The sequence below is a fragment of the Anabrus simplex genome, chromosome 5, assembly GCF_040414725.1.
Source record: "Anabrus simplex isolate iqAnaSimp1 chromosome 5, ASM4041472v1, whole genome shotgun sequence".
NCBI classification, from domain to species: Eukaryota; Metazoa; Arthropoda; class Insecta; order Orthoptera; family Tettigoniidae; genus Anabrus; species Anabrus simplex.
In genome coordinates, this window is record NC_090269.1 from 28,846,628 (window position 1) to 28,873,613 (window position 26,986).

Below are 26,986 nucleotides of genomic sequence, written 5' to 3' on the forward strand. Positions count from 1 at the left end.
GGCAGAAAACCGCTTCATTCAAGGAGCCTTGGCTCCAAAAACCATATCAGGCCTCCTAGAGGCACTTTTGCCACATATAAAAAAGCTGACCCGCTCTCAATTTTCTGAGCCTATCAAAGGCCACAACAATCTTTACCATTAACTGCCCTCAAGGCACACTTACAAAGAAACAGGGGTATCTTGTACCCAACCTACTGGGCCTTAGTAGAAAAATAACAGGTTAAGTTAATGGTCCAAAATGCAAAATGAATGGAGGCGAGAATTTGCACTCCTACATGAAACTTCTTAAAACCTACGAGGCACTAGGCCGATGAAACAGGGGCTATTCCCAAACTATGGAGGCGACTCGTATACAGAATAAATTTAACAAATTAAGGAAGAGTAGAAAAACGGTTACGAAAACGTAGTCACCTCAAATCCAAAATGAAGGGGAGCTCGAGAGGGTTAAGCACTCTCTATCCCCGATTTACAGTTAAAGATATATGAAGTTTTTACAGAATTCTACATGTTTAAGAGATAGATTACATGGTAAAGGTTTCGGACCTTCCCTGCGGGTTAAACTACTGAGCTAGCAAAAATAAAGATGTTACGCGGTCATTACCTTACTGAAGACTGCTGCCTGAAGAAAGAGGCGCTTCCTGCTTCCTGCTACACGTTCAGACACTACGTTAACTGTTGATGATGTAGCCGAGAGACAAGAAAATTAGCAGTTTTTATACCCTCGAGAAAAATTTGAGACCTTTCATGAATAAAACAGCCACACCCACAGGCTAACTAAAAGTTACACATCAAAATCGAAGAAGAAACACACGATTGGTCAAAAATTAATTACAGAAATTCTGGATTGGCTCAATTCAAAACTGGCGGAAATAAAAGATTAATATTGCCAACCCACAAATGAATGAACAAAATTTAGTAAAGAGAAAACTTATGAATACAAAATTTCTTCAAAAAGTTCCTTCACTTCGCACCAGGGTGCATGATCATAGATTTTCAGTAGAGACATCTATCAGAGAATGTCCACACTTCTTAATCAATGGAAAACAAAACGAGTTGAAATCCACACAGTATTGACAACTTTGTAATCACAAAATTTACGGTAGTGACATCTTCTGAGAAACTTATGAGTTGATCCAGTTATTAAAGTTCAGATTTTCTCCTGTAGATGAGTACTTTAAGGCGGAAAATTCAAATGTGCGGCGTAGAGGTGTACCAGCCGGTACAATAATAATAATAATAATAATAATAATAATAATAATAATGGCGTGCGGTCTCCGAAGGCGCCTTATACGTGACCTACACGTCTGTGAGGATAAGGCCCTACCTACGATGGATTCTAATGTTGAAGAAGACATACAAATCGACTCCCCAAACCATGGAAATTAACCAATGAAGGTTAAAAATCCCCGACGCGGTCTGGAATCAAACCCGGGACCCATTAGAACAAAGGTCAGGACCCTAACCATTCAGCCATGCAGCCGGGCACGAACATCATTAAAGTAGCAGCAATGACACAGCCAGAAAATAATTTCAACGGTGTAAAGAGTGATGTTCAATTGAACATGGGTACATGCTGAAGGATTGTATTTAAATGGACGAACGTTTCAAGGTTTGCGTGGTACTATCCACTTAGTTGCACCATATCTAGCCACGCGGTGCAGTAACATGTGCACCAGGAAGGTCGAATGTGTTTAAATATGTACTGTATAGCTCTTATCTTTTTTCTTTTTCTTCAGAGTTGGGGTCTAACAGTTGAGTGGCAAAGCGCTGAAAATATACAAACGCGACCACATAATGTTGCCAAGACTATGCAGTTCTACGCCCCTCTCACGGACTCTCATTGTTTTGAATGTCATGATTCATTCTCTAAAAATGTATTATTTCATTTCTTTTCATTATCCGTTTAACTTCCAGGTTTGGTTTCTCCCCCGGACACAACGAGGGATCCCACCACTACCGGCTCGAGGGCAGTGTCCTGGAGCGTGAGACATTTGGTCGGGAACAAAACTGGGAAGGATGACCAGTACCTCTCCCAAGTGGCCTCACCTGTATGCTGAACAGGGGCCTTGTGAGGGGGGTGGGGGTGGGGTGGAAGCAAAACCACTTCAAGGATGGCTAAAATGGGAATCGAACTCCCCTTCTAATCAGGTGACCTCCCGGGCTGAATGGACCCAGTCCCATTCCTCAAATTTTCAAATCTCGTGTCAGACCCTGGAATCGAACCCGAGCATCCTGGGGTGGCAGCTAATCACATTTAAACTTACCACTACATTACAGAGACGGACAGGGATTATCACAATTTAATAATACTAGACCGCACCCGAAAAGACGTTAAAATATTTTAAAGTCTAAACCGAGATTAAAAACTCAGTTACAGGTTCCAATATTTCGCATCGGCTTTTCTCAAAAGTATAGATGTAAGTCACAAAATCAGGACGGGAACATTTGACGCGGAACACAATAATTCAGCAATAAAGTAACAAATAAAATAACCCAGTCGTAAATCAATAACAGTCACTATTGTAATGTTAAGAAAATAATCGGATACTGTTCCTAAATGAAAACAAACAATTACTTGTAGAATTATTTAGTTTATTTTCCGGGTTGAACCGTGTAGACATGATATGGGCTTTTGGGCTCATGCTGTGTCACGAAAACAATGTGAAACTCTTTACATTTCACAGAGAACTTTGCTCCACTTCTTCAGAAGAAAATCTCGACTGTTTCCGAGAAAGTCTTCTACACTAATGAGGGTTTGATTTTAACGTCGGGACATGTGTTCCAATATATTCGAGTTCTTTCCCACACTCAACATTACATGTCTAGGATTGTACGTATTTCCACAACGTAAAAATCCTAACAGTTTCAACAGGGACACTGGCTATCAATTAAGTAATACGTGGTTGCCAGCCCTTAAGGATTTTCGTTTCGGTGTTTTCCAAATTCGTACGTTCGTCATCACCAGTTGGCTCATTCCGAGCTATGTGTTAATGTCTATTTATTTATTCTATCACTTTCGTCCCCAATTTGTCTGATGTCCTCTCTGTTACTCCTCACGCACACGCAGTGTGATGAACCTCTTAACTGTGTCCCGCACCCCATTACCTTCATATCTTATTTTACTGATATCGCATACTATGTCACAAATCAGTCAGTTGTGACTGGTTAGTATTTTCTATATCTAACTTGACGTGTAGTTCATCCCGATTAGACAGATGGCACCTCATGTAACGAAGCATTGCCAAAGCAATTATTTCTAGCTTATCTTTGATTCGTGTGATCTCTGATCAGGGGACAATAATGGCTTGGATGAAAAGATGGAGACGTTAGTCTACGAGATCATTTTCATCTCATATAAATGGTATTTCAAAAAAGTACATGCTTTACCTTGTATGGCTCTCTCAGTTTAGAGTCAATGAATATGATTTCTTAGAATCAATGCAATTGATTTCTTCACTCTACAGGTATTTATCCCATGTACCCTTCTTTGGCTTGCCATAATTATGCTGGTTTTGTTTACTGACAGACCCCTGTTCTGTACATTATTCCTTTATTTATTTGCTGCAGACTTATTTCAGTGTCCCTCCCTTTTCTTCATGTCGGCTTATTATGTTTTCGTTCCTACGTTGAGCGAAAGAAACCACTGATCCGATTGTTTCGTCTGTGTGATGAGTTTGTTTGTGAGTTTTGATTGGAGACCTTTTATTTCTCTTCGACTTCGACGTCTGGCTTGAGATTGTTATATAATATGGTTTAACGCTTATGCTGTACGATTCCTGTTCGCCTTGATGTGCGATATGAATGCATGTCTTGCGGCGTGTAAGTTATTTTGGTTATGGTGTCGACTGGGTGAGCCAGGCCTATTTGCGACGAGCCAGATATCTGTTCTGTGCTTTCAGATCCAGCTCATGAGCCATTGACTGATTCTTGTCATGCTGTTACGATTCTTATCGTAACGTGTATTGATATACATTCATTCTGCTTCGCATATTTGGTCTCTGAGTGTGTGCGTGTGTGTGGGGGGGTGTAGTATGGTTATCGGACCAGTGTTATTTTTCAGCATCTGATGGCTATTTGCTTTTTATCATTGTTCATATTTTATGTTGCTATTTTTCCAGCTTGCTCAGGCGATTTACATGCTTATTTCGGGATTTTATTCTTCACTTGTTTCATTTGACTCATGTTTATTTGTTTCCGTAACTATGGCAACTCCTTTTAACCACCTTGTGTTCCATGTTTCTTTTATTTTCTGCCAGCATTTCTTCACTGGCGTTTGTGATTTCTGGGGATACAGTCTCTATGGAGATGGTTGGGAGCCATTTTTCTTTTTATAAAAGCCTTGACTTTATCTAGGGAGCCGTGATAATATTTTTGTGTGTGAAAGATGCTATTTTCACCTCTTTATGACATCTGGTCTCTAAGAAATAAATAATTTGGATCACGTTTTAATACCACTGGTTGGTTATGATTGAATATAATTGTATCACTTTTCATGATACCTCTGTTGTGACCGTGAAAAATTTCATGAGATCCAGTTTGATGAGTCATACGACTCGATTGCGATTGATATATCTTCACAAACTATGTATGTGAGTATTCGACTTCCTGTGTTTCCCATTTTGCTTGTTCTATGCCCATATCTTAATCTTTTCTTGCTAAGCTTATTTTAATGAACCTTATTCGTTTTAATTGACCTCTGTTCTATGTTATTCTCTTCTGCTTTGAGGACATGCCTTTTACATTTTGTTTCTGTAGTCTGAGAGGCCTGGATTCCGTTCCTGGCAGTTTCTAGCCGGTTTCGACCGATCCAGAGAGAATAGGTAGGTAAGTGGGCGGTGTAAATGGTGTGCGGAGCGTGGTTTTGGTGGGAATATTTCATCGAAAGATTGAATTTCGATGAAGCAGAGTGGAATTCGTTCATAAACCAGATTTCCCTCACGTAGTGTTTGTACGTCATTGTCATTGTACTTCGAACCAACGTAATTTCTCTCTTATGCAGTTTGTTACGTCCTGCACGCAACTTTCGTGCTTTTATTTTGGTTTTCATTATTGTTTTGTGATATTTCCCTCGTGCTACCTCGCCCACTTTATCTGTGAACTATGGAGAATTAAAGTGATACAATACCCAATAGTCCTCCCAGTGTTGATCCACAGAATAATGATATGTCGAATGATCGTGCCTCCCTTCAATCCAGTGGAAATCGCAGCAATGCTGATGTCGTGGTTAACAATTGTTGCAATGAACTTATCCCTGATACGAATATGAATGTTGTAGACCACATTTCCCATTCTGTTACATGTAGGCCATCCCATTTTAGTCCTGCTTTGGACATTGTTCGCAAATGGAACTTAAAATTATTTGGAGAAGAAAAGGGACTTTCAGTTGTAGAATTCTTGGAAAGTGTTGAAGACATAGCGGCATGTACCTCAACGTCCTAGATCTATTTGTTCCCGTCATTCCTGGTATGTTAGAAGGGTGTGCTGGTAAATGGTTTCGATTGCACAGATACAAAATTCGATGCTGAGATTATTTCGCAAAAGAACTTAAGGTTAGGTTTGGGCTATCTGATATGGACTTAATCCTTAAATAAGAGATACTTAGTTGAACTCCAGGTCAGGAAGAACCTATCGACGAATACGCTACTGGTATTCTAACTTTATTCAATCGCCTTGATGTTAGCGTCCACGAAGCGGAAATCTTCGACACTTTCTATCGCAGATTAGCCCCTCGTTACAAGTTCTTCATAGAGGTCTGAGGTAAATTGTGCAGACAACGTAATCAGTATTGGTCGTGACTTCGAGTCGACTCTTCACTTGAACTATCTATATCAACCTCCTCCTCCTCCTGCCGATTGCTCTTTTCCCGACACCGCTTGCCGTACTGTGTCAAAATCTGTCTCCTTCGCTAGGTCGCCTACTCGTATGAAATATGCTGATAGGTCTGTTGATCGCTTTGAATCACCTCGTTCCTCTTATCGCGAAGCCGGTGCCCTTTTAAATCTGGAATGTATCTCGTCTTAAGGTGGCGAATTCGGTCAAGTGTTGGAACTGTTGGAAGGATGGACATGTTTTTAGACACTGTAAGTCTAAGTCTTCTGTAACGTGCACTCAATGCGGCTTGACTGGTGTGTTTCGCAACATCTCTCCGCGGTGTAAAGTAAATCAGGGAAAATGACTTCCCACCAACGTAACGGCAAACCACTGGTGCCCAAAAACTGTTCAAAACGTAGAATTTGTGGACTTCCTTCAGGCTCACCCTGGGCCAAAGTTTTTCCTGGTTCACGCTCGGTATACGTCTTACTTGACACTGGGTCTTGTAGTTCTTTTCGCAAAGTGCTCAGATTTTTTTTACAACAAATCTCTGTTTTATTAAAATTTCATAAATTACATATCAATCAAAATAACAGTTTAGAGAACTGTACTTAGCTGAAACCGGAACGAACAGAAACGTATAGGGTGATGACTCCCTCTGAATCACATGTTAACAGACACGTGTACATGTTCTCCGCCACCAGCAACGCTACTGTCGATAAAAGAAAAGGCCAAGTACGCGCGCTTTTTGTCGGCTTAATGTGGAAGCGTGTAAACAGTTTCTGTTTTTTCGGTAGTTTTGTACGTTCTCCACTTTTATATGTGCAAAATATCTTGTGTTAACTTTTCGTGAACTGAAAAGTGAAAGAGATTAAGCTTTTGAGAAGTAGGACGTATGCTTTGGCATATGCTTCAATTTACTACCGCATGTGAATATGCCTACATATTGCTATGTCCCGGGTTGCAAGTCGGGTTACGATAAAAATTGGAATGAAAAAGGACATGTTTTCACCCCCAAAAGATCCCACTCTGTTCTCGAAGTGGTCGGAAGCTGTCTCACGTCAATATCTGCCTTTAAGTGATAAAAGTTGTGTCTGTGATCTGCATTTTGCGGCCGAACTTATCCAAAAATGTGACAGCTTCATTACTAATGGTGTAAAAGAGGAAATTCCAAGACAGAGATGCAAACTGGATCCCAAGGCAGTCCCACATATTTATCCTAATCTTCCGAAATAGTTATCACGAAGCATCAGAGTAAGAAGGTCTTCATATCAAAGCCAGTCTATCAAATTAGATGTTCCTTCCACTCGTGATTCCATACTAGACGCACCTAGAATTATTAGCTCTGTATGCTCTAGTGCTGGTGATAAATCACGGGTTAGTGCTGATAATCTGTGAGAATTCATCTTAAAAAAGAGAATTAAGCATCTCCATAGGAATGTTACCTTTTTTAGCAGGAGATTAAAAGAAAAGAAAAAGAATGCTGAACTAGAAAGGGAGCTTCAAGAAATTAAATCACCTAAAACAGATAATTACCTCTAATGAAAGACCAAGTAGGAAACAGAAGATAATAATTGATACCATATTAAAGAAGAGCGATACCAGAAGTTCAAAAGGCATGCGTTATGACCAGGAACTTCTACTGGAAGCACTCCTATTGAAACTTAAGTCCCCAAAAGGTTACAGGCATTGTAGACAGCATGGAGTTCTGCCACTGCCATCGCCATCATATCTTCGCAGTCTGCTGAAAGGCCTGAAGTGTTCATACGGTATCAATCATCATTCAGTCAGTGCCATTTCTCAAGTCTTTAACACTGATGATGATGATGATGATGATAAGAAGTTAGGAATATTAATATTTGATGAAGTTAAAATAAAAGAAGAAACACAGTTTAATGACACTTCTTTAAAAGTAGATGGATACGTGGACTTTGTTGAGTTCATACCAGAAGATCAACAAGCAAATATTGCACATCATGCCCTAGTGTTTACGTTTGTACCACTCTTAAAGCACTGGGTACAACCTATTGTAATATACGAAAATCTCAGTTCCACACCTGGTGAAATTCTGTCAAAAATAATAATCCAAGTTATTATTCAATTAGAAAATGCTGGGATTGACATTGTTGGATTTGTGTGCGATGAGAGTCAGACAAAGAAGAAAGCTTAGCAAAATCTTGATATCAGTGCCCCTTGGAAAGGCACTTTGGTATCCTACGATCCATAAGCTGTGATGATCACCCTTCTATAGTGGACTTTTTGCATCTGCACATGTTACAATCAGTGTATGTCCCACCAAGCAAGACCTGTCAGTTTGAAGCTGAAGTACCCTTAAGTGTAAGCATTCCCAATCCTGTGAGCTCCTCCAGAAAGGTTTGGGCATTTTCGGATGCAGTTCATATCCTGTAAAGCATTAGAAACTATTTTCTTGCCATAAAAAGTTCTACCTATAAAGGCCACTACTAGAAGCTAGTTTATGAAAATGATACCCTTCAGGATTCTGCAGGTTTCCGGGTTGTCCAAAAATAACCTCATCGCATATCAGTCCTAACAGTTTTCAGAAAATTAATGCTCGTTTGGCGTTATAGTTATTGGGCATTTTCAGATGCAGTTCATATCCAGAAAAGCATTAGAACTAAGACACATTAGACTAAGACCCATCCACTCCTATCGTATGACGTTAAATTCCAATGCACTGTCGCCGTTATCAACCAAGTTATAGCATTCTGTTTTGATTGTTTCCCCCAGATGAAATTCACCAAACATTAGCTGCTCATTCGATAAATAAGGCAGATCTCCTTGTATTTTCTGCATTATATTAACAGACACATTTACCCATCGAATGAATTATTACTGATGTTTTCTCGTGTAGAGGAAGTGGTTGTGATAAATCTTAGTGCACAAGAAACATTATGGGGCGAAGTATTTCAAGAATGCCTGGATATTTTACCTCCAATTACTGTTTCTCATGGACTTGGGTGCTGTACTGAACATGTTCAGGACTTGGTACCAAAACTAATTTTCCATTAAATACGATGAAGTTCTGAAGAGAGTAGGAGAGGTGATGAGCATGCTGACCGTAAGCCAAAAAAGGAAGAAAAATTGGATAGGGCATAATCTAAGACATAATCTACTACGAGTACCGGTAGCAATGGAAAGGATGATAAAAGGAAAACGAGGAAGGGGAAGGAGACGACACCAGTTATTAGACAGCATTAGAAAAAGGAAAGGAAGATTATGCAGAAGTGAAGAAAATGGCACAAGATCGAGAGATACGGAGGTCACAGTCATGACTGGACCTGCCGGGTGGCAGAACAACCTATGATGATGATTATGATGATACGACGCCGATTTTATTTCCGAATAAAGGAAGTAAGGAAAGAAATGCAAGCTTGTACGACCGCAAAACATACCCGAAAAATGTCCAAGGTGTCCAGTTAACTGACTGATGGGGTAAGATTCATTAAGCTGAGCATGTTAACATATAAATTAACTAAGTAGTTATGTACTGTAGGAATTACATATGTATGGCATACCGGTACGTAACAATCATATGGGTGCCTGCAGAGTTTTAATATGTTTATACTACATAGCATGTACACTAACAGCTGAACATGTGTTTCTTAAGGTTATTATTAATAATTGCAACTGAGTTTGATTTCTTGGTGAATTAATGAAAGATCACTTAGCTCTACAGACACATAAACGCTTGAGATATTCGTTAAAACACTGACGAACAAATTTCAGAAGTAATTATCATTAAATCATTACTATATGTAAAATATTTCCTACGTACTTTTCACATTTTACTTTCAAAACAAGGAATACTCTATCTTAATTTGCACGAAACACAGATCACATAAACACACTCATCGGTCAGTAAACAGAATGCACATTCTTGAAACATCACAATAATGAACCCACGTTTTTAAATCATTTATATAAACAAAAAATACCGAATTAAGTCACATCAGATCTCATTTAGAATCACATGTTCAGAGACAGCTGATCACTATCTATCTACACCAGCGCCGCGTAATGTAGGAACATATCAACCAGAAAAAGTCGTCACACAATGCATTTCTATTCGTATTGCTGAAACTATGAGCAGACCTTTTTAACTGCATATTATTATTATTATTATTATTATTATTACAAAACACATATTGCATTTTGTAATTTAAAGAAAAGAATATAAAATGGAATTTAACAATCTTTTAAAGAATCCATAAAAACTATCTCATTGTTGTCACTTCTCATTACATCATCATTTAAATGAAAAAATTGAAGTCATTACTTACAAATGAAATAGGTGGTTCACAAATTTATCGATATTTCGGTTCTTCTTCACTTCCCAGCGATCAGACTTGATTGAGATTATAAGCCCACTAAGACCCATCCACTCCTATCGTATGACGTTAAATTCCAATGCACTGTCGCCGTTATCAACCATGTTATAGCATAGTGTTTTGATTGTTTCCCCCAGATGAAATTCACCAAACATTGCCTGCTCATTCGATAAATAAGGCAGATCTCCTTGTGTTTTCTGCATTATATTAACAGTCCATGTCCAGATAGGTCTCACTTACTGACAAGGTGTTATTCGGTGCACTGTGTGGTATCAAGTATCCACATCATAGAGTTAGTAAAATGTATTATTTACTAACTCTATGGTCCACACTTACTCTTTTCAGACAAGTTGTGACGAACGCGCTTTGTTGCTGAAGGAACGGTGCCGTTAATTACTGAGTAGAGAGATGATCTCCACTGTGTTGGTACTTATTTGTTGTTAGCATTTGACCACACAATTTCCCATTGCCTTTGAGGAAATGTAGTATGTTTAATCAGCATTTCAGCAGGTACGTGAAGAAATTCTTCGTCGAGTGAAACTCTTCTCTGTCTTTTCTGTCTTCTGGAAGACTGTCAAGTACACCAATTATGGTATGAAAAGCGGGATGTTTGTGCCTATGTCGACCACCTCTTGGATCAGATTCAAGTGGTTGAAGAAAAGTCACTTCTGTACGAGTATGCTACAGTGATAGTGATTTAAGTATTGTCCGTCCCAGTGGAGCCTTACATTTCAGGGCTACACAAATTAGGTTTAGTTCTCCATGTGAAGGCGTTAAGTACAGTTGATCACGTCTCGTACTATACAGAGAACCTCTCCAGGTGTTTCTAACGTAATTAGTTAAATTCCATTTCTCGGTTATCATGTCTTTTAATTTTTGTTGGAAAACAATTCCCTAGATCTTCAATTTAATGAAGTGGTTCAACATACATTTTTTTAGATTCTCCAGAATACATTTGCAACTATTTGAGGAATATTAATACATGAGTGACAATTCATATCCAGCATTAACTGTCGTAATAACTGAATTTCTGTACCAAATGTCATAACTCTAAGATATGTACCAACACGGCAGTTTGCCAGAACTGCTATAACCTCCCTCTCGATAAAATCTGTATATGTGTAACTGGGTATAACACATTGATTCAATGTTGTACTCTACTCAAGGTGGCATAATGCTGTTGGATATGACATGGAACGGCTGATACGCATAACGGGAGCTCCAAAACCTAGGAGTAATCTATGAATTGGCAAAAGAAACCTTTTTCATAGAGGACATCAAAACTACTTTGCAACTGTCGACCACATAGCAAGTAAAGACTCATTTAACACGAAGAAATGAAAAAGGAACAGAAAGAAGTGAGGATTTCTATGCCATGGACGCCATGATGGATACAGTTTGGTCGGGACCAAATCAGCGTTATCACACGGCTGGCAGTGCACTGATTCCACCATACAGTACTTCCACCAACCGGATGCAAGATGCGTGTGCAAGCTCTGCGGGGAATTGTGTGAAGCTTTTCACTTACACAAATGCCACAATCTTACTAAACTCCTCGGAGAATATAGCAAAGAATAGAATAGACATTATATTATGCATATTCGTCCGCTATTCTGTAAAGTAAATACATTGCTGCAATCCTACATCCCACAGGTTGAGTCTCACAGGAACAACGTTTCCTAAACCCGAACTGCCTTCTATCAAACCAATTAATAATTTTGTAAATTTATCTAACGAAATCAGAAAGAACACTTCCTAAGAGCTTGCATAAGGAGTGATTTTCATTGGGGTAATCATATTAAGGAAGATGTTAAGAAAGGATACAGATCTCTTCACATGGTTATGAGAGCATTTAGGGGTTGTAGTAAGGATATAAAGGACAGGGCGTATAATTATCTGGTGAGACCCCAGTAGTTAGAATATGGTTCCAGCGTATGGGACCCACGCCAGGACTACTTGATAAGAGAACTGGAAACAATCCAAAGGAAAGCAGCACGATTTGTTCTGAGGGATTTCCGACAAAGGAGTAGTGTTATAAAAATGTTGCAAACTTCGGGCTGGGAAGACTTGGGAGTAAGGAAACAAGATGCTCGACTAAGCGGTATGTTTCGGGCTGTCAGTGGAGAGATGGCGTGGAATGACATAGTAGACGAATAAGCTTGAGCGTGTTAAAAAAGGATTAGAAATGACTGTTGACTTTTACGTAGGCTCTGTTAAACAAATCTCAGCATATGAGACTCTATGTTATGTAAGAAGTGAATTAGGTTAAAAATAAGTCATAGAGCATTAAACATATATCCAAAGAGTTCTAGTACGGTACGTTCCATACAACTTCCATAGCAGATTCATCATCACATTCACCCCCTTCTCAAAACTGAATAAAGTCCTTCAAATAAGCTGGAGGATGAGGGATGCGCATGCTGCAACGTAGTGGTGTTTCGTATTGATACGGACCAGGGTTCGAAGCGAACTATCAGGAGTCACAGGGATATTGACCTGAGTTGCAGGGTTCCCTTCATTGGAAATCTCACGATCCATGGTGGATTTACTACGGTGTAGCGCTGGTCCATCATTCGCTGTGGGGGTGTCTTCTCCTCTCGGTGTCAGGTGTCTAGTAGATAACGTAGACTCTCGGCCGTCAAGATGCCGGATTAGGGCATAATCATGATAACCATTTAGGAGGGTAACTTTTTCGACCAGTGGGTCAAATTTAGACTGAAGATTGAAGCGACGGAGTAGTACAGATCCTGGTTTCAGTAGTCATGTAGGAGTGGAGTAGCCATTGTACTGCGTCGTGGGTAGCCAAACATGCGCTCGTGAGTAGCATTTGTGGCTGCGCAGAGTAGGGACCAAATGGCGTGAAGCGCTTCTTGAAGTACATACGGATTCCCACTATGTGATTGACAAACTTTTATCTTTAAGGGCAAGTTGAATTGTTCCCCAGATTATCCCATTAAATCGTTCGACCTGGCCGTTACCCTCTGGGTTGTAGGGTGCAGTGCGGCTGGTGGCCACGCCAAACGAAGCGAGGAAGTTCTTGAGATCCTGAGATATAAATGATGAGCCTCGATCCATATGTATGTAGGATGGGGTTCCAAATATGCTGAAAAGTTGAGTTAGGCTGGAGATGACAGCTGAGGCACTCGTGTCACGACAAGCAAAGGCAAAGGGGAAACAAGAAAATTCGTCAATTACGGTGAGAATGTAGCGATTTCGAGTCTTAGTAGGCAACGGTCCCTTGAAGTCCATATTTAAACGTTCAAAAGGGGCTGTGGCCTTGATAAGAGAGCCTTGATGTCTGAAAACTAAGGCGTTACCTCAGCGCATATCCTGCATGCAGATGTGACACGCCAGATATCTTCTATTGAGAAGGGAAGATTTTTAATCCGTATCCAATGACCATTCTTGTGATGCCTGGGTGACAAAGAGATTGATGAAGAGACAGTAGCTTTTCATAATCTGTATTGTGTTTGAAGGAGCCGGCTCTCGAGAGGGTGTCAACAGCTTGGTTATGGTTGCCTGGGCGATATACAATGTCATACGAATAAGGGGATAATTCAAAATGCCAGCGCATTATCTTCTCATTCTTTACTTTTTCGGAATATTGTGAATCAAACTTGAAAGTTACGGGCTGGTCTGTGATAAGGTGGAAATGATGGCCCATGAGGAAGTGCCTCCATTTACGAATGGCTTCCACAATCGAAGAGGAAGCCTATGCTATCGCTGAATGGTGGCGCTCACTACCTGAGATTGTTCGAGAGAAAATGCAACAGGACGCTTAAGTTGTTGTTGCTATTTGCTTTATGTCGCACCGATACAGATAGGTCTTATGGCGACGATGGGATAGGAAAGGCCCAGGAATGGGAAGGAAGCGGCCGTGGCCTCAATTAAGGTACAGCCCCAGCATTTGCCCGGTGTGAAAACGGGAAACCGCGGAAAACTATCTTCAGGGATGCCGACAGTGGGGTTCGAACCCACTATCTCCCGATTACTGGATACTGGCCGCACTTAAGCGACTGCAACTATCGAGCTCGGTGCGCTTAAGTTGAGAGAGGGTAGCAGCAATAGTAGAATCGGATACATCAGTCTCGACTGTGAACGGGTCGTTGTTGTCTATGCTACCACGCGCGGCATTTTCAACAGCAGACTTGATACCTTCAAAAGCTTTAACAGCAGTGGCAGATAGAAGTAGTGAGGCTTGGCACGAAGGTTGAATTTTTGCCGAAAAGTTTGACACGAAGGGCGAATAATGTGAGAACATTCCAAGCGCTCTCCTAAGAGATTGGTGGTCACATGGAATAGGATAGTCTCTGAGCGGTTTCAGTCGATCAGGATCAGGCCTAATAGTCTTTCTACTGGTTGTATATTCCAAGAGTCTGACGTATTTTTGTGAGAAGTAGCTTTTCTCAGAGTTGATTGTTAGATTATACTTGAGGGCCGCTTTAAGGGATTTATCGTGGTTCACACCGTGTTCATCTTGGTTTGCTCCACATACTGTGACAATCTAGGTAAGCGTAGGTATCTTTAAGACTTTCAGCTTGAATGATGTCATCAATTTCTCTCTGGAATGCTGCTACTCCATTTGTCACACCGAACGGTATTCTGGTGAACTGGAACAATTTTCCACAAGCCTCGAAAGCAGTAAAGGGGTGATCGTGCTCAAGGACGGGTACGTAAATCAATGGTACTGAAAACTTCATGTCTTGCCACCTGTTTAATTATATCGTTGATTTGTGGCAGGGGGTAAGCATACAAAAGGTTGAACTTATTAATAGTCCGAGAATAATCGACTGCCATGCGACGTTTGTGATTAAATGTCGGATACGACATGTACCTGAGCTCTCCAAGGGCTGCCGCCAGTCCACAAATACGGAGAGGGGCTTTAGAATCCCCGAAGTCGAACTGGACAGATGAGTGTATCTTCATTAAGTTACGATCAATTATCAAATCACAACAGAGGTTAGGCAGGACTGACAATACTATTTTTTAATAATGGTGTCCACACATTTTAATATCTACGGTACATTGACCAATGATTTTTGCTTTATGTGTCTATAAAGCTCAGATCACTACCAGAGTCAAGCATGCCCGAAATAGAAAGTCCGTTAATTATCACGTTTGCCTTAACCTTAGATATTTTAGAAGATAGCCAGCTCCCTGGTTGATCCTGCCAGTAGTCATATGCTTGTCTCAAAGATTAAGCCTTGCATGTCTCAGTGCAAGCCAAATTAAAGTGAAACCGCGAATGGCTCATTAAATCAGTTATGGTTCCTTAGATCGTACCACTTTACTTGGATAACTGTGGTAATTCTAGAGCTAATACATGCAAACAGAGTCCCGACCAGAAGTGGAAGGGACGCTTTTATTGGATCAAAATCAATCGGTTGGCTCGTCCGGTCAGTTTGCCTTGGTGACTCTGAATAGCTTTGGGCTGATAGCACGGTCCTCGTACCGGCGACGCATCTTTCAAACGTCTGCCTTATCAGCTGTCGATGGTAGGTTCTGCGCCTACCATGGTTGTAACGGGTAACGGGGAATCAGGGTTCGATTCCGCAGAGGAAGCCTGAAAAACGGCTACCACATCCAAGGAAGGCAGCAGGCGCGCAAATTACCCACTCCTGGCACGGGGAGGTAGTGACGAAAAATAACGATACGGGACTCATCCGAGGCCCCGTAATCGGAATGAGTACACTTTAAATCCTTTAACGAGTATCCATTGCAGCTCAAGTCTGGTGCCAGCAGCCGCGGTAATTCCAGCTCCAATAGCGTATATTAAAGTTGTTGCGGTTAAAAAGCTCGTAGTTGGATTTGTGTCCCACGCTGTCGGTTCATCGCTCGTCGGTGTCTAACTGGCATGGTTCGTGGGACGTCCTGCCGGTGGTGGCGAGTCAAAAGCGCGCGGCAGTCGTGGTTATCCGCGTGCGGTTCCTGCGCGCCGTAGGCGGACCCCGATGAAATCCTACCGCGGTGCTCTTCATTGAGTGTCGAGGTGGGCCGGTACGTTTACTTTGAACAAATTAGAGTGCTTAAAGCAGACCGGCTGCGCCTGAATACTGTGTGCATGGAATAATGGAATAGGACCTCGGTTCTATTTTGTTAGTTTTCGGAACCCGAGGTAATGATTAACAGGGACAGGCGGGGGCATTCGTATTGCGACGTTAGAGGTGAAATTCTTGGATCGTCGCAAGATGGACCGAAGCGAAAGCATTTGCCAAGCATGGGCGCCCGCAGGATCTTTTCCAGGGGGGGGGGGCACATTAACAATTTTCTTGAATATAAAAACCAATATAACGTCAGCAACATTAAATTGTTTACAGAAACTTCCAGTTATAACATATGCTAGATGACTGTCAGTAATTTCAGTTTATGAAATAATCTAATAATAATCTAATAATAATGAAATAATTGAACATCAACATCTTTAGAATTCTAGGGGGGGCAAGTGCCCCCCCTTGCCCCCCCCTTGCCCCCCCTTGCGGGCGCCCATGTTGCCAAGTATGTTTTCATTAATCAAGAACGAAAGTTAGAGGTTCGAAGGCGATCAGATACCGCCCTAGTTCTAACCATAAACGATGCCAGCTAGCGATCCGCCGAAGTTCCTCCGATGACTCGGCGGGCAGCTCCCGGGAAACCAAAGCTTTTGGGTTCCGGGGGAAGTATGGTTGCAAAGCTGAAACTTAAAGGAATTGACGGAAGGGCACCACCAGGAGTGGAGCCTGCGCCTTAATTTGACTCAACACGGGAAACCTCACCAGGCCCGGACACCGAAAGGATTGACAGATTGAGAGCTCTTTCTTGAATCGGTAGGTGGTGGTGCATGGCCGTTCTTAGTTGGTGGAGCGATTTGTCTGGTTACCGATAACGAACGAGACTCTAGCCTGCTAAATAGTCGCATGCGGTATCCGTTCGTGCTACCGGCGACAACACATCTTCTTAGAGGGACAGGCGGCTTCTAGCCGCACGAGATTGAGCAATAACAGGTCTGTGATGCCCTTAGATGTTCTGGGCCGCACGCGCGCTACACTGAAGGAATCAGCGCGTCCTTCTAGTCCGAAAGGACCGGGCAACGTGATCACTGACAATGGAGCAGTTTGTTTTAATTTGCTAGGTTTAACCGAAGTAGACCTACAAACTGTAGTCCACGTTTTCCACAGGAATTGCAAACGGAATCTTTGTCGAGGCATTTGCTCCTGGGATGCCTATATAAACCACAAAAGTTGCATTTAGAGAGCGATGTTGCCGCTGTGGAATCGAGAGGGAGGACATTTTCCTCAACTGGAGAGTGATTATTTACTTTTCGACACTTGTCACCTGTATCACCAATAATGTTAATTGAGGGTGAAGCATTGTCGTATAACTGAGAATGCAATTGGGCCTGTTAACGTGCCTGAGTGTAAGCATCCGAAAGGATAAGCGTCGTGTTCTTTAAGAAGCGTTGGCGAATAACAGAACTGACTTATCCTCTAATAAACGCATCTCGTGTGCAGTCATCACAATTAGCTTCAGCAGTCGCGGCTTTAAATTGATAATCTCTACTGAGAAATCTTAGCGGTCGATTGATTCGCTAGGTTGTTGCCGCCGAGTAAAGAGTTGATGTCTAGCGAATATTTTGTTTACCGGCTTGACATATAAGTTCTTAAAGATAGATATTGCATCATCATAAGAACGGCAACGACTTACGTGTTCGTAGACTACAGGAGATATACCTCCTAGTTTATTAACAGACGGATTTTGATCTTCTGTAGCTTCCGGAAATTCTCTTGGGAAGTTTTGGAACCAATGATTCCAGTGAGTTGTGGTTGTTGGCAAATCTGGCTCCAAGTCGAATGTCGTTGGTTTCAGGTGGTGATCCATTAGATTGTTTAATAAATTGTTTTAAAAAATTAGAAATGCCTGTTGACCTTTACGTAGGTTGTATTAAACAAATCTCAGCATATAGGTATGAGACTCTGTGTTATGTAATAAGAGAATTGGATTAACACGAAGTCAAAGAGCATTTAACATATATCCAGAGTGTTCTAGTACGCTACGTTCCATATAACTAACTTCTATGGAAGTTTCATCATCACAGAGCGGAGTTTTTAAAAGTAGGAAAGATCATAATAATATTATGGATATAAAGGTGGAATTCAAGAGGACATATTGGGGGCAAATATTCATTTATGGGACGAGGAGTACATTATCAAGGGAAATGTTCGATAAATTTCCTAATTCTTTGAAAACGTCTGAGAAAAAGCTACGTAAACAAATGATAGGGAATCTTCCACCTGGGCGATAGCCCTAAATGCAGATTGATTGATTGATTGATTGATTGATTGATTGATTGATTGATTGATTGATTGATTGATGTAACATGTCAAACTGACCGACCTGTGCTCATACTCTCCACGTCTACCACCCCCTCACGTATACAGCAGGCCACAGCAGCAATTCCCCATCCTTCGGCACAGTGCCCTCATGCAAACCGCAATCAAATATGTATTGCAGAGATAAAACTTGGAAGAGATATGATTATCCTATAAAGTTGGCTAAATAATTTAAACTTAGTTGTATAGCCTTATGCTCTTTTTCTTCTTTACGTCGCACCGACACAGATAGGTCTTATGGCGACGATGGGATATGAAAGGCCTAGGAAGTGGAAGGAATTGGCCGTGGCCTTAATTAAGGTACAGCCCCGGCATTTGCCTGGTGTGAAAATGGGAAACCACGGAAAACCATCTTCAGGGCTGCCGACAGTGGGACTCGAACCCACTATCTCCCGATTACTGGATACTGGTCGCCCTTAAGCGACAGTTTAGGCTTATGCACACACACATACATCAATTATTCCACAAATACAGTAGATCTATCGTATACAAGTCGAACTTCTTTAACGGCAGTCATCTCGTTGTTGCGTCAAGCCGCGGAGAAGATCTTTATGTCGAGACTAAACTTCATTGATGAATATTTATAGATGACTATCAACGGTGCGGATTTTTATAAGAGATTTGTTTTCGATGACGTTTTAAAATCATTAGGATATCAAGGTTACGAAACAAAACCACACATCTGACAGTGCTCTTCCAAGCCATTACCGTATCTAGGAATACATGCTTGCATGACGAATTCACGCACCCCTATAGTATCATATATTTAAGGTTCATTTTCCTTTATACATCAGCATAGGAAAATGAACACAATGAAAATTGTTCTGATGGACTGCATATCCATATCCGGTTGGGAGGCGTGACCAGTCTTAAAGAAAAATAATGGACAGGAAGAGCATTTCTTAACCTGCGGTATGATATGTTTCCAATATGTTTTACGTCGCATCGACACAGATAGGTCTTACTGAGACGATGACATAGGAAAGGGCTAGGAGTGGGAAAGAACCGGCCGTACAGGTACAGCCCGAACATTTGCCCGGTATGAAAATGGGAAACAACGGAAAACCATCTTCACGGCTGCCGACAGTGGGGTTTTTAACCCACTATGCAAGCTCACAGCTGCGCGACCCTAACCACACGGCCCACTCGCTCGGTGTATGATGTGTTGAGAATCCCTATCTCCTTGTAATTGTATTATCATTCCATAGAACTGTTATGGGAGCATTTGAAGGCTGAAGTTAGAAAAGACAATCTCTTCGCTAACTAGCTGAATTATTTGCAAGACTATTCGCTAATGTAAAGATAATGTGTGATACTTTGAGGGCTAAATTTTTCCAGTACACTGCAAAAAATTTAACACCATATGAGCATAAAATATACTCAAAGACTTCTCAAGAGATAATTAGATAATCGAGAATTACATAATCGGACAATCCTTTATGTGCATTCTGAAGGTAGTCAATCAATCGATCAATCAATGATCTGCATTTAGAGCTGTCGCCCAGGTGGCAGATTCCCTACCAGTTGTTGACCTAGCTGTTTCTTAAACATTTTCAAAGAACTTGAATATTTATCGAACATTTCCCTTGATCACTTATTCCAATCCCTTACTCCTCGTCCTAAAAGTGAATATTTGCCCCAATTTATGTTCTTGAATTCCAACTTTATCTTCATAATTGTACTATCTCGGCATTTGCCTGGAGAAGTGTGAGAAACCACTTCGAAGATGACTGAGGTGGGAATCGAAACTCCCCTCCACTCAGTTGACCTCCCGAGGCGGAGTGGACCCCGTTACAGGCCTCGTACCACTTTTCGAAATTGTGTGGCAGAGCCGGGAATCCAACTCGGGCCTCTGGGGCTGGCAGCTGATCACACTAACAATTCACCACAGAGGTCGACGACTATCTTCCTAATTCCTCTTTCTTCTTGTGGAGTAAAAGGGCATCCAGAAAAGCTCTCCATTCAGTACGTTCTGCAATCAGGTCTTCTACTTCATCCCATGATTTCCCTCTCTAACTGTTAGCCTCGAAGTGTCTCTAGGTCTTCCACGCTTTCACTTTCCTTTCGGATTCCATTCTAAGACCGACTTTTCAACTGCTCCATCCTGTTTTCTTAATGTGTGACCTCTCCATCCCCACTTTATTTTCCTGATTTCCACGTCAATGGGTTTCCGGTCATCATAATACAACCTTGAAAAGCAGTAATATGATTTTTAGTTCAAAATATAAGGAAAAATCAGTTACTGCCTTTGCAGTTTGTTCGACATCAGCAATGACACAAAGCAGCAAGTATAGACGGTAAGACTCTGTAAGAAAGCAGTATTTGCAGCAGAAGTACTGAGTTCTAATGTTGTACTTTCATTCCGCGCTCAACACTAACAGAAGGCATTGAATAATGGTTAAAATGTAAAATGTTTCTGAACATTGCTACCTAGTTCAATTTATTGTTGATAACCATTCTAGTAAGAATCTGTGCAAGAAATAACTGTTTCTATCTGTTTTATACTTAAAAGTGTTTCTTTCAACGTCATCCATAACGTAGAAAGTAATCCAATGAGTTAGTGATTAAACTTTGATCTCAATTTTCTCAGTTTTCAAGTTCAGGTAGTTGCTGCCTTTTCCTTAGCACGACAGAATCCATCTGACTCTAAGAGTATCTTCTTACGCTTGGTCGAAAGGGAATTCACCCAAAGAACAGGTCTAAATTAAATTTAGACCTAGCTTTTTACCTACTATTTGTTTTACGTTTCACTGACACGGAAAGGTCTATTGGCAACGGTAGGATAGAAGAGGGCTAGAATTGGGAAAGAAGCAACCGTGGCTTTAATTAAGGTCTGGTTTCAAAATTGGAAATCACAGAAAACTATCTTCAGGGATGCTAACATTGGGGTTCGAACCCTCCATCTCCCGAATGCAAACTTCAAAGCTAAGCGATCCGAACCGCGCACCCACCTTTTCGGAGGCTTCGCCTTACAAGGGGTACACCAGGCTAACAATAGCCACGCGAAATTATTATTATTATTATTATTATTATTATTATTATTATTATTATTATTTTCTTTCTTAATCCGTTTACCCTCCAGGGTTGTTTTTTCTCCCGGAATCAGCGAGGGATCCCACCTCTAACACCTCAAGGGCAGAGTCCTGGAGTGCGAGACTTTGGATCGGGGAATGAAACTGGGATGGAGACCAATCCCTCGCCCAGGCTGCCTTACCTGCTATGCTGACCAGGGGCCTTGCGGAGGGATAGGAAGATGGGAAGGGATAGACAAGTAAAAGGGAAGGAAGCGACCGTGGCCTTAAGTTAGGTACTACCTCGGCATTTGCCTGGAGGAGAAGTGGGAAACCACGGAAAAACACTTCGAGGATGCTGAGGGGGAAATCGAACACCCTCTACTCAGTTGATCTCCCGAGGCTGAGTGGACCCCTTTCCAGCCCTCGCACCACTTTTCAAATTTCGTGGCAGAGCCAGGAATCGAATCCGGGTTTCCGGGGGTGACAGCTAATCACACTAACCACTACTCCACAGAGGCGGACATTATTATTAACATTGTTTTTTCCTGACCTCGAAACACGATGGGTTCCCCGTCAGTGTGCCTGTATACTCATCATGAAGGTATGCACAAAAGTGCCAGTTTCTGCTGTATATTGCACGTAAACAATAACATTTGTACGAGTGTTTACTGTTTGATGACTGAACCCCCAACTTCCCAGGTGTTCATTCCAAATGTTTTCATCTTCTTATACACAGTAGAGAGATGGCGTGGAATAACATTAGTAGACGAATAAGTCTGAGTAATGTTTTTTTTTTTTTTTTAATAGGAAAGGTCACAATATGAAGACAAAGTTGCAATTCAAGAGGACAGATATTCATAGATAGGAAGAGGAGTTAGGGACTGGAATAATTTACCAAAGAAAATGACATGGCAGCCGAGTGAGAAGAGCATTGGTGATTAGTCTGAAGATTCATATGGATATTAGTGATTCTTGGTGACTTACTTATGTTTAACAACGACCTGTGTGTGTGTGTGGAAATTGTCACGGGTGAATCATTATTATAGTAGAAACTTGGTTATTTCTACAAGATGAGAAGTATTATAATCTGAAAGGTTATGAAGGCTGTTTTTGCTCCAGAACAAAAGATAGAAGGGGAGGATCGCTATATACGTTAAAGAGCCGTATAAAGCTAAAATATTAGTTTCGATTAACACTCCAGGTACTACGTACATTTTTTTATTGATTTAAGTGAGCGGTCTGGATTGGAATGTTCTTGCATTGGGATGTTATAATCCCCATTTGAAATTTTTCAAAGAGTTTCTTATTATACTTGAGGACATATGGAATAAATAAAGTAATTATATGTGTTTTACTGTAGGAGATATTGATATTAACAAACTTCAGCAGAGTCTTATGTGAACGCTACAACCAAAATCCATGTAACAGCAGATTTCCCACGAGGAATACTAACAGTACAACTAGTCTGTTAGATCATGTTTATGTCAATAAACTGTGTAAGTGCAAATTGTATAATATATTTAATGATTATAGTGATCATAATTTGTTAGTCTGCGATATAAATGTGTTACCGAAAGTAACAACGGAAAAGTCATACATAAAACCAAAAACATGTAAAGAACATGAATGCCTGTATGTCTACCAATCCTCTGATTATCAGTGAAGATGATAGTTGTGATGTGATAGTAAAAAACTTACCGGTAACAATTATTTGCAGGAAGCCAATAGTAGCAGTAGGCATACAAATCAGAATTATAAAGCAAATAATAAGACATTTAAAGGTAGGCAATATTGCCCAGGGATGAATGGGACACTTTTACCCTCACTGACCAAAATAATAAACTTTACGTTAAAATAAATAAACAATGTAAAAGTGAAAATGGACTGTGATTATACATCACAGCAATTGATAAATAATTATAAGCTATTATGTAATCAGGCAACTAAACTTATAAGAGAGTTGGTAAATGCATGTTTCATAAACAGATTAAGTAACACCAAAAACAATCCTTGCAAAATCGTCAATGAAACCGTAACATCAAATTTTAACAAAGACATGAATTTCCAACTCAAAGTTCAAGATAAAGTTGTGACTTGTCCAGTATAAATATGAAAATTATCTAATGATCGTTTTATTAATGCCGGTATACAAAAAATATAGCTACCAATACTCCTATCCACAAATCACCTAATATTGGAACTGGGTCGAGTAATTCACTGCTCTTGAGACCTACTAATGACCTTGACGTTGCGGAAATAAAAAATAAAAATTACCAGCAGTATTAAGAGTAATAGCTATGCATTTAATTCCGTACATTACAAAGTTAATTAACAAATCGTTAAGTGAATTAAAAATCCCCCTGTGGGTGGGGGCGGTAGAATAACACCCACGGTATCCCCTGCCTGTCGTAAGAGGCGACTAAAAGGGGCCCCAGGGGCTCTGAACTTTGAAGCGTGGGTTGATGACCACGGAGCCCTTAGCTGAGTCCTAGCATTGCTTCCACTTACTTGTGCCAGGCTCCTCACTTTCATCTATCCTATCCGACCTCACTTGGTCAACTCTTGTTCTTTTCCGACCCCGACGCTATTAGGTTTGCGAGGGCTAGGGAGTCTTTCCTTTTCACGCCCTTCGTGGCCCTTGTCTTCCTATGGCCGATATCTTCAGTTTTCGAAGAGTCGGATCCCTTCCATTTTTCCCTCTGATTAGTGTTATATAGAGGATGGTTGCCTAGTTGTACTTTCTCTTAAAACAATAATCACCACCTGAATTAAAAATTGCCAAGGTCATACCTATGTATAAAGGATGGATTGATTGATTGATTGATTGATTGATTGATTGATTGATTGATTGATTGATTGATTGATTGATTGATTGATTGATATTGTTCTCTCTCCATACTCAACCTCGGCTGTTGTTCTTCGCCTAGTTTTCATTTCTCTCGATTCTATTTTTAATGAAACATTCCCTCTTATTGGTTGATGACCTTTCAATTTGACTCTAATCTACTCGCCTAATTCACTGCCAGGGAAATATCTGACTTTTATGAAAATATGACGGCATGAACTATATGGTACATCATGTAGAAAAGAAGTTTCGTGCTCCAGAATGACAAATGAGTAGTTTTGAGCCCTCAGCCTGAAGGCTGGCTGGATCTTCAACATCTTCACCCTTAGCTATCGTGAACGGGCCTAGGTGTCACTCAAGTGGCGCACTAGGAAAATGAGGAATGAGGTAGTTTCTCGTTGTTTTCTTCACTGAGTCAGATCACTGAAATTCACGTACCAATCGACCTTAAGAACGACACTATCACACCATTCATAGTCCGACTCGTTGGCTGAATGGTCAGCGTACTAGCCTTCGGTTCAGAGGGTCCCGGGTTCGATTCCTAGTCTCTCTTGGGTGTCTATGACTGAGTTTTACTGAATTTTGTCGGGTTAACACCAACTGTCACCAGAGATCTTTTACATGCCGACTTCGTACGACATTGGTTAATTCCAATGGCCCGGAGCTGGGTGTTTTGTGGTGTCCTCAACATCCCTGCAACTCAAACACCACACGTAACACTATCCACCACAATAACACACAGTTACCTACACATAGCAGATACCGCCCACCCTCATTGGAGGGTCATACCTTAGTCCCTTTCATAATATTGTCTAAAGCTTTCTCAGCAGATCAATTCTAGGGCGTCGGCCTCTGGATCTCAAGATAGTGGGTTCAAACCCGGCAGAGGTATCGGAATTTTGAAGAGCTGAAAAAAGAGTCCATTCGTCACTCCATGTCCTACGAAGTCGGCATGTAAAAGATCTCTGGTGACACTTGGTGTTAACCCGACAAAATTCAGTAAAACTCAGCCATAGACACCCAAGAGAGACTAGGTTTACTCCGCCATCTAGTGGGCCTATAGTAAATCAGAACGTCGAATTTGACGAGCAGGCAGCCAGATGGCGTCAAAGTAAAATGATTGCACACGGTAGATGAGGTAATACGATTATTATTATTATTATTATTATTATTATTATTATTATTATTATTATTATTATTATTCGCCTCTGTGGTGTAGTGGTTAGTGTGATTAGCTGCCACCCCCGGAGGCCTGGGTCCGATTTTCGACTCTCCACGAAATTTGAAAAGTGATACAAAGCCTGAAACGGGATCCACTCAGGCTCGGAAGATCAACTGAGTTTTCCGTAGTTTCTCATTTCTTCTCCAGGCAAATGTCGGGATGGTGCCTAACTTAAGGCCACTGCTGCTCCCTTCCCTCTTCTTTGCCTATCCCTTCCACTCTTCCCATCCCCACAAGGCCCCTGTTCAGCACAGGAGGTGAGGCCGCCTCGGCGAAGTACTGGTCCTTCTACCCAGTTTGATCCCCGACCAAATGTCTCAAGCTCCAGAAAACTTCCCTTGAGGCGGTAGAGGCGGGAAACCTCGCCGAATATGGGGGAAAACCGAACGTAAACGGTAAATTGATTAAATAAATAAAATCAAAGGAATTATTATTGCTATGTTTTATTGGATGAGGGTAAGACAAGTCAATGAAAGTAACGAACTTGATCTAGCCCACAAAAGACTATATCTATACCATCTATACCACGGGGCAGTGCCGATCTAGTTGGCTGAGTGGTACGAGTAGTGAAGCTGTAAGTTTGCTTTCGCAATATTATGGATTCGAACCCCACCATCGGCAGGTGATTGCTACGGCTGCATCTTAATTAAGGCACGTCCACTTCTTTCCTACCACAATGTCACCGAAAACCTATATAAGTTCGTGTGAAATTAAACGCTAGCAAAAGAAAATGTAGAAGAATACAATTCAAATGTTCCATTATTGTATGTCTTTTCACATGTCTAGTTCATAATATTTTGTATGACTTTAGTTCCTGAACATGTCGCCAAGATAGTAATATGTTCCATATTATGATCACATGTTTACGCACCTTCTCCGAAGAGCTGCATCACCCCTCTCGGGTAATAACACTTACTCCATCGGGCCATGGGTAGTCCCGCACACCACGCACCAGCGTCCATTCCCTCCATCGTGGCCATACTGTAGCGAATAGCCCTCAACACCCTATCGCTACAGTTTCAACCTTGAGTCTTCAACGATAAGTTAAAGGAGTGTGTTTTCTAACACAACGGCGCATATACTGTACGTGGTTTTCTCTTTTTTTGTCCTTATAACACAATTTCATGCTAAGACTGCTCTGACTATTGCTGTCCACCTCAGGTAAATTTGCGACAAACTCATCAAATGGAACCCTCCTGACGACCAAGTGAGTTTCGAGTCTAATTTGGAGAGGGTCAGTCTGGTTATCCCGTAATTTCCATAACCTGTATCCAAAGCATGTTACACCAGATAAGTTAACTACCATTGCTGATAACTCTGGCTGTCAAGTCGCAAAAAACAAGAGCTTCGTATAAAATTATAAAAAATGTTAATTTAGT

The 26,986-nt window shown here is 41.1% G+C and overlaps 1 protein-coding gene across 2 annotated transcripts in view; it reads right to left on the reverse strand.

Annotated features, from left to right (window-relative positions):
• Positions 1-26,577, reverse strand: part of LOC136874285 (uncharacterized) — an 86,329-nt gene extending 59,752 nt beyond the window's left edge. For both annotated transcript variants that reach the window (XM_067147917.2, XM_067147916.2), the window contains exon 1: positions 26,479-26,577. In XM_067147917.2, the coding sequence (XP_067004018.2) occupies positions 26,479-26,569 (91 nt within the window). In that variant the 5' untranslated portion in view covers positions 26,570-26,577. The remainder of the gene's footprint in view (positions 1-26,478) is intronic.
• Between the last annotated feature and the right edge of the window lie 409 nt (positions 26,578-26,986).